The sequence below is a fragment of the Saccopteryx bilineata genome, chromosome 2 (assembly GCF_036850765.1).
Source record: "Saccopteryx bilineata isolate mSacBil1 chromosome 2, mSacBil1_pri_phased_curated, whole genome shotgun sequence".
Classification (NCBI taxonomy): Eukaryota; Metazoa; Chordata; class Mammalia; order Chiroptera; family Emballonuridae; genus Saccopteryx; species Saccopteryx bilineata.
In genome coordinates this window covers 314,695,731-314,704,198 of record NC_089491.1, presented here as the reverse complement: position 1 = coordinate 314,704,198, position 8,468 = coordinate 314,695,731, and the positions used below count along the sequence as shown (strand labels likewise).

General features: G+C 49.4%; 1 protein-coding gene across 7 annotated transcripts in view; it reads right to left on the bottom strand.

Moving 5' to 3' along the window:
* Nucleotides 1-323: 323 nt before the first annotated feature.
* ADAR (adenosine deaminase RNA specific) overlaps nucleotides 324-8,468 on the bottom strand; it is a 55,168-nt gene continuing 47,023 nt past the window's right edge. For all 7 annotated transcript variants that reach the window (XM_066261994.1, XM_066261988.1, XM_066261992.1 and 4 more), the window contains 6 exons: nucleotides 7,889-8,011; nucleotides 7,467-7,600; nucleotides 5,282-5,464; nucleotides 4,683-4,795; nucleotides 4,213-4,340; nucleotides 324-4,053 (listed from right to left, as the gene is read on the bottom strand). In XM_066261994.1, the coding sequence (XP_066118091.1) occupies nucleotides 3,816-4,053; nucleotides 4,213-4,340; nucleotides 4,683-4,795; nucleotides 5,282-5,464; nucleotides 7,467-7,600; nucleotides 7,889-8,011 (919 nt within the window). In that variant the 3' untranslated portion in view covers nucleotides 324-3,815. The remainder of the gene's footprint in view (nucleotides 4,054-4,212; nucleotides 4,341-4,682; nucleotides 4,796-5,281; nucleotides 5,465-7,466; nucleotides 7,601-7,888; nucleotides 8,012-8,468) is intronic.

The following is an 8,468-nucleotide window of genomic DNA, read 5'->3' as shown; positions in this document are numbered from 1 at the left end:
TTGTTGCCATACAAGTCCATTCATCAGATGGAAATGAAATGACCAAATGGCTGGGCCTGTAGTAGAGCCCAGAAATCAATCCTGGGAGGACCACGGAGGACAGGGCAGAGGCAAGGACCAGTCTCCTGGAGGCAGGGATGGCTGGGGATTCCTCGTAGCCCTTGTGCTCTGGGGAGTCAAGGCTCTATCTAGTTTGTGTGGAGGCCAGACCTGCTCCCAGAACACTGGTTTGATCTGGGCCCAAATCCTGGAAATGGTATTAAATTGTAGGCCTCCTAAATTAAGTGCAGGGTGAACAGCAACTGAAGAAAACCCTATGGTCCTGCAGGGCAGTCTACTTGCCTGCCCAAGCAGAGGTGGGCAGTGGAGAAGGCAGCCCCGTTCCCTCTGCCGACATGTCTGGCACTCACCTTAGGTATGAAGAAAACGGTCTACTTTCTAAAAAAATCTGGATACATTTCCCTCCCGATGGAACTAGGAGCTGCCTGAGAATAGGACAAAGGTGCTCAAGGCTCCCGGCACATCACGACAGGCAAACACATCAGCCTCACAGCTTTAAAACCTATCTGGCTCACCCAGCACCATTTCAACAGACTGAACACCTAGAGGTCTTTTGTCCTTATTAATGTCTCCCCAAAGATGCGCTCAGGTCTTGAGATGGCAGGGCCTCTGTGCTTCTCTGGAGCATGTCTGCCCGACTTTGGTCCCCTCTGGCTCAGCTGTTACATCTGTATAATGGGTGAGGAAGGAGGCTTTGTTGTGACTTACCCTCTCCGTGGCCTCTGGTACATTGTTTTTAAAATGGCAAGGATGTCTTGTAGAAATTTTGGACTAAATTACAATGTGAAAAGTGGCACATTCTCCTTGAAACTCAAGATGAAAAAAAATACTCTGGATGCCATCTATGAAGTAAAAAAGCAAATGGCCTGTCTCCCAAGACTGGTCCAGGTCCAGACTACAACTTTAGTTCAAATATGAGGGCTGTAGAAAAACAACCCTCAGGAAAAAGTGGAATTCTGTGTGTAATTTGTAATATTGTCTGAAGAGATAGTTTCCTACCCTGGGCCTTGAAATCTTGCTTATCAAGTCTCTGAGAACAAGACATTTAAGGGTGCGCTCTAACGGGAACAGGCCGAGTCGGGGGCACGGTATTAGTGTACCTCACCCCACCCGGACCCAGCGCAGGGCCGGGCAGACACGGCCCGGGCAGGCCCGCTGAAGCGGGGTGCTCCCCTGGGCGGGCATGGCCCTTGCCCTCAGTGCCAGATGCAGCTGGTGCTGTTGCCAGAAATCCCTCTGCCCCCACTTTCACCTCCCCCAAGAAACCAAGACTTGAAGCTTTCTACCAATCCAGAATCTTTTCTTCTTTTAATTTATTTAGGAGGAATGTATATTGTTAGTACTTGTTATCAAGAGACACAAAAAAGCAAAAACAAAAACTGACTGCAGCCATCACGGCACCCCAGTCCATGCCTGGGCTCTTCCCCACTCGCTCTGGGAGCCACTGCTGAGACCCCCAAAACCAGCAGTCCCTTCCGAGTAAAGGAAATAGCTTCAAGCAGTGACAGTTTTTACAAGTGATTATTCAAAGAATGCACAATAGCCACAGTTCAGACAAATCAACTACAAATATCATTTAAAAAGGGGAGGGGGGAAGGCAGGGAGAAGGGGGACCTGCTGATTAAAACAAAGGTTGGACAAGGAAGGGAAGAGAATACTCTAGGCAGGGCTGTCTCCTGTGTGACTCTGGGGGGCACGGCGGGAGCAGCGAGCCCACGTCCAGGCTCGTTTTCAGCAGACACGGGGTTCTGGGGGCCTGGCTCTCTTCCTACGGCAGAAACCGAACCCTGCAAGGTTGCTAGGCAAGACCTTGTGGTGAGCAGGGCTCTGGCCTTTTGAGAGCCTCATGCTTCTGGTTAAAGAGCTAAGTCTTTAAAGAGCTCTGCAGGAGGTTCTAGTGCCCCAGATGGACCAAAAGGGCCGACATTCTGAGGAACCACTGGGTGACACCCTCCAGCCTGAAGAACCAGGAAGATGAGCTGCTTCCAAAGCAGGACTAATGTGCCTCCAGCAGAATCACAGGACTGGGGCAGGCAGGCCCCCTCTCCCCAGAACACCACACCGTTTCCCCCACCAGCTCCATGTGACACGTTGATGTTCTGCAAAGACACCCTTCATGTATTAATAAAACTTGGGTTTTCTTATTTGGTCAATTTGGGGGAATAGTAGCCACAAGAAGAAAGGTGTGCATGTGAATGTATCTACTGTTGAAAAGGCGGGACAAGTGGAAGTTAACTTGTTAGAGGAGCGCGGGAAGGGGGGAGAGATGTAAATCGTGAGGGAACTAGACTCGGCATGTTCACAGATAGAGGAATCCTCCAGAGGAAAAAGATGCGCTCGGGTCTTGAGATGGCACGGCCTCTGTGCTTCTCTGGAGCATGTGTGCCCGACTTTGGTCCAGAACCAGACTCCACAGAAGCTGATGGCTCTGACCACAGCATTGTTAGCGTGAGGCGTAGACCAAGGGTTCCAGCTCACAGAATTTGAGGACAACTGCCTTTTCACCTATAACCGCTGTCATATGTCAACCCTATAAAGAGTCTCTAACAGGAGGGAGACCTTAGGTGTGTGACCTGCCCATGAATAACCTTCTGAAACTATCTGGTAAAACAAAAGCACTGAATAAATGGACAAGTATGTCTGAATACAAATCTGTGCAATTACAGGTTATCTGTAGCAGTTAAGAATATTTATGGTATTCTTTTGAATACTTCTAATTTACCCATGACTTAATCAAGTTCCCTTGTTGTCACAGTCATGAGAAATATGCTAGGTGGAACAGTGATCTGACCCAACATCATTTTTTGCCTCATTCTTGCAAATCCTGTTTATGCAGAGGTGATTTGCCCTCTAGGCCCTAATCACCCCCCCTCCCCCACACACACTGGTAGGACAGATTCCTAGGAATGCTTTAGGAGGGGCAGCCAGGAGCTTGGCAACATTCCAAAGTTTGTCTGTGTCACCCCTGCAGAGCGGTGCCTCAGCTACTGCTTGGGCAATTCCCCCGGCCAGTCTGGCTGGTCCTGGCCTTCCCTGCCGCCTGGGGAAGGGATGTACTTTGGAGTGGCAGCTCTCCCTGACTTTGGTCCCCTCCTGAGCTGGCTGATGTGAACGATCTGAAGATTGCTGAGGATTACCTGCAGATTGCAATCACACTTGGCACCAGCAATTAACTGACTGCAGTTTGAAACTCCTGCCCTTAAAAATGTTTCACCAAATTCTTTTAAGTTCACCTCTTTACCCTCTTGGGGAAAAATAAGAAACTTGATCACAAGGAAGGAATCTTTGAAGGGGCAGAGGGGAGCTTGCAGAATCCACAAATGAAATCATCAGTCCCTGACATGATTCACAGAGTTGACTGGAACCTAACCAAGACCACAAGAGGTCAGGGTAGCAAACAGAGGGAAAGGAAATGGAAAAAACCAAACAAGCGGAGAGGAAACGGGCTGCAGGTGCTCAGTGACTGCTTATGTGCTGGGTGGAGAGCAGAAAGAACCCCTTTTCTCTCCCCTTGGGCCTCTACCTCTTTGCTTGGGAAAAGAGAAGGGGGCCTGGTGAGACCTGGCCTGGTATTCCCAAAGAAAGCAAGATAAACAAGAACCCCAAGGTCTCAGTATCACCACTTGTGGTTCCATTAAAAAGAAGGGAAAAGAAAACAAAAAAAGACCCCTTGACCAATGTGATGAGGGATGCTAGGATCTACCTCTCTCTCAACCCAGTGTGAAACAGCCTCAACTTATCAGTCACTGATCACACTATACTGGGCAGAGGTAAAAATTCTTTTCCTCCTGGGGTTTGCTTATCCAGTTCCCATAGCCCATGTCCTTCAGGCTTTTTTTGAAGTAGTTCTTGGCTATCTCGTAGTCACGGGCAGCTTTCTTGGCCTCACCATAGGAGAGTTTAAGTAGATCCCTGCGGCACCGGAAGGAGCAAAGCTTCTTAAATAGAAGAAAAATGTTCTTTTTGGAGACCCGGGACAGTTCATTCCGTGGCCTGGAGAAAAAAAAAACAAAAAAACACTCGTTACTCACCTGGGACCAGAAAAGTTGGGAAGCCCACGTGGAGACACCATGGCGGGGTGGGTAGTTCTTAAGCTCTGGAGGTTGGCAAACATGTCCCTGTGAGTCATTACTGGGCTCCCCTGCTCCTTACCCATCCACAGTGCCCCTGGTCCCATCCAGGATCTCCAGATCATAGCCGTCAGCCAAACACCAGTTGACGCTTGTCTCTTTGGTCTTCCCGGACTGTCTTTTGGAATCATATACGCTGACTCGGCCAACCTAGGGGTCCCAGGAGCACCAGGAGAAAGATGGAAACCTCTCAGGAAAAAGGTTATGAAGTAGGAATTCAAAACTCATAGGGAAAAGGGAGTGAGGGCTTATGACCTTTCTCCCTTAAGCAGGATTGTATTTGACTAAGACTCTAGGCATTCAAACCCCACCTCGAGTCAGATTAATTCCAGACTAAACAGAGGAAAGCCGCTGGCATTCAAAAGGAGGAAAGGGTAAGTTCTTGGGGTACCAACTAAGGCTCCCCTTGCTCATGCTGTACGTTTCTGCTCCGAGAAACAGAATGCTTGAAAAGGAGAAAAGTGTCGGGGAAAATGGATGGGGTTATAGCACCTTGGGGTGGTTGACAATAAAGGGATGTCGCAGTCCGTCCTCAAATGCCCTCCCATCTCTTGTCACACGACAGCAAATGGCACGAGTCAGATGCCCTTGGCTGAAAAGGTAACCTGGGTATGAAAAAGAAATGTACACACCTGTGTTTGCACCAAATACTGCTAAGAGGCAGAGGCATGTGGGGGAGAGAATGTCCGAGGGTACAAACAGAGTGGGCAAGACAGAGAAACAACTCCCTTGTTAGGAAGCACTTCTGACTGTTGCTACCTAGGGTACACACGGGATCATCAAAGCAGAATGTATGTGATTCCTGGTAAGGCTAAGGGCTGTGGAGATCAAGGAAATGAAGACCCTGCAGATTTAAGTTCCTGTGTTTCTTTAACTTGAAGGAACCTGCCTGGCATGTCCTTTCTTGGGCTTGCTGCCTAAACTCATCTTCCCATTATGACAGACTGGACACTGAGAATCCATTCCTGACCACTGACTCAAACACAATCAGAAAAGGGGAGACATGCTAACACCTGGTAATGAATGATGCAGTTTGCTGAGCTTTGGCTAGAATGATAGACTGGTTCTGGCTTCCGAGCCAGATCCCTTACCCAGTGTGACAGATTTGAGATACACGGGCTGCAGGAAGTGGGTCAGCAGTGCCCCTTGCAGGCCGAGCACATTCCAGCGTAGGATTTTGTCACTACAGGACATGGTACGGAGTCTCTCCCCAAGCCGAATGCCGTCCCACGTAGGCACAATGTCACTGGACTCCACTGGGATTGTGCCTTCCCCTGGGAGAGAGACTTGGGTCAGAACCACGGGGGCCCCGGGCCACATCACTCCCTGGCATGGTGTTTATGCCTTACACTGGGGCCACTGGCTACGCACTCCTTTGTTCTTCATGTTTCACAGCCCCTACTATGTGCAGGGCACTATGCTTGGTGCTGGGAAATCACCGTAAGCAAAATCAAATAAGATCCTTATCCTCCTAGAATGTTTACGGAGGTGCAAGGACAGAAAGGGAACAGGACAGACACCAAACCAACCGACACATATGCAAGGGTTCAAGTGGTAACGGTGTTCTGAAGGCTTCGAAGGACAGAGGGGAACCTCTGGGTTAGAACTGTCAGGGGAGCGGAGACATGAAGGAGAAGGAACAGCAGAGGAAGAGTGTTTCAGACACACAGAGCAGTGAGAGCAGAGGCCTGAGGCAGCACGGCGTGCAGCTGTTCAGGGCGCTGACGGAACCCGTGGGGCTGCGGGTTTGCTTTTATGTGACATGTGGTGGGAAACCATTCTAGGGAGCTGGTTAGCTTGCTTCTAAATAACAGCTTTACTGAGAGAGAATTCACTCATTTAAAGCATACAATTCGTCCTGGCCAGTTGGCTCAGCGGTAGAGCGTCGGCCTAGTGTGCGGAGGACCCGGGTTCGATTCCCGGCCAGGGCACACAGGAGAAGCGCCCATTTGCTTCTCCACCCCTCCGCCGCGCTTTCCTCTCTGTCTCTCTCTTCCCCTCCCGCAGCCAAGGCTCCATTGGAGCAAAGATGGCCCGGGCGCTGGGGATGGCTCTGTGGCCTCTGCCCCAGGCGCTAGAGTGGCTCTGGTCGCAATATGGCGACGCCCAGGATGGGCAGAGCATTGCCCCCTGGTGGGCAGAGCGTCGCCCCTGGTGGGCGTGCTGGGCGCATGCGGGAGTCTGTCTGACTGTCTCTCCCTGTTTCCAGCTTCAGAAAAATGAAAAAAAATAAAAAAAAAAATAATAAAGCATACAATTCAATCATTTTTTGTATATTCACAGAGTTGTAAAACCATCACCCCAATCAATTTTAAAGCATTCCATCACCCCCAAAAGAAACCTCCTACCGTTGCAGTCACACCCATTTCCCCTAAGCCCTCCCAGCCCTTGGCAACCACTAATTTACTTTGTTTCTATGGATTTACCTGTTCTGTAACTTTCATGTAAGTGGAATCATATCATATGTGATCTTTTGTGTCTGGTTTCTTTCACTTATGTTTCCAAGGTTCACCCATGTTGTAGCATGTATCAGTACTCCGTTCCTTTTCATGGTTAAATAAAATTTTGTTGTATGGCTATGTCTCATTTTGTTTATCCATTTATCAGTTGATGGACATATGGGTGGTTTCCACTTTTAGCTATTATAAATAATGCTGTTAAGAACTTTTGTGTACCAGTTTTTCAATGTGGACCTAGTTTTTCATTTCTCTTGGAGAGAAAGACCTAAGAGACGCTTTGTGTTCGTACTTTAGGGTTTGAGCAGGGACCTGACATAATCTGATTTGTGTTTGTGGGTCACTCTGATAACTGGAAATGGCCTGAAGGGAACAGGTGGTGAGGAGACAGTGAGAGACATCAGAGGCCAGTGGAGAGGAGCTGGCAGACGAGGTGTAGAACCAGCAGCCAGCTAAGGGGAACCAGGCACGTGGTGTTGCTGTCACCTCTGCAGGGCCTGGTTCTGCAGCACTTTTCAGTTTCTGCACCCTCCCCAGTGTGCCCGTTCCCACGGCTGTCAAGATGGACGATAGGAGGATGACTCTCATATTGCTATTTCCAGCTAGGCTCTCTCCTCTGAGTTCTAGGATTATCCCTGTCTCTTATTGGATCTTGATCTTCCCAAAGACATTTCCCCCACCCAGACCTTCCCTCTCCCTGTAAACAAAACCCTTATTCCCCAGTAACTGATGGCAAAACCCCAGCAGCTGTGCCCTTGTCCCTGCGGGGGCCCGGGCTTTGCAGAGCCCTTGAGCAGGGGAGGGAGGCCATGTAACTCACCATTCTCTACCTTGGTGCGGAGCTTGCCTTGCTTGGGGTTCTCAAAGACAGGGTAGTGGCGGGAGTCCGTGCTCTCCACCGCCCGGTCGCTGCAGGACTTGTCAAAGAGGGCGCCATCCCCGCACGGGGCCGTGCTACAGAACAGGGGCATCTGTTAAAACCTGCACATGCAGATGCTTCTCTTCCATTCCCTGGGCTCAAGAACCGTTCCATGTGGTGGAAGCAAGGGACTTATTCTGAAGCCTGCCATGGGTGACTGGGGTGGGCAGAAGTATACGGGGGAGTCATTCCATACTAGGTACGTGCAGAGTTGAGTGGGACCCATCAAATAGGCTCTGGTTTATGAACTAGGAGAGCATTCAGACACCCAACCCTGGAAGCTTGGCAGGGCCAGCTCAGGCAGTGACAAAGACAGTACAGACCTGATATAGAGATGGAACGACACTGTCTTCTTTATTTGGAGTTTTTCTCCTCCCCTAGCAAGCTCAAATATACTGTCCTTTGCAGTCTGGGGGTTGTACTTCATTAACTCGCTGTAGAGAAACCTACAAGAACAAAGTCTGGTTAAGAAGACAGTTGATTCTATGTGGCCATAAAAAAAAGAAGGAATCTTACCTCTTATAACAGCATGAATGGACTTGGAGAACATTATGCTAGTGAAATAAGCCAGTCAGAGAAAGACAAGGACCATGTGATTTCACTCATATACGGAATGTAATGAACAAAATGAACTAATAAGCAAAACGAGACAGATTCATACACAGAGAGCCGGCTGACAGCTATGGGAGGGGGCACGTAGGGGGCTGGGCAAGAAGGTGGAGGGACAGAGTTAAAAAGGACAAAAGCACCCCTTCAGGGACAAGGACAGCAGTGTGGTGACTGGGGGTGGGGGGGTGGAGAAGGGTACGGGGTTCAAATGGTGAGGGATGAAGACTTGATTTGTGGGTGAACACATAATACACCATACAGAAATGTGTTGTAGAATTGAGCACCCGAAACATG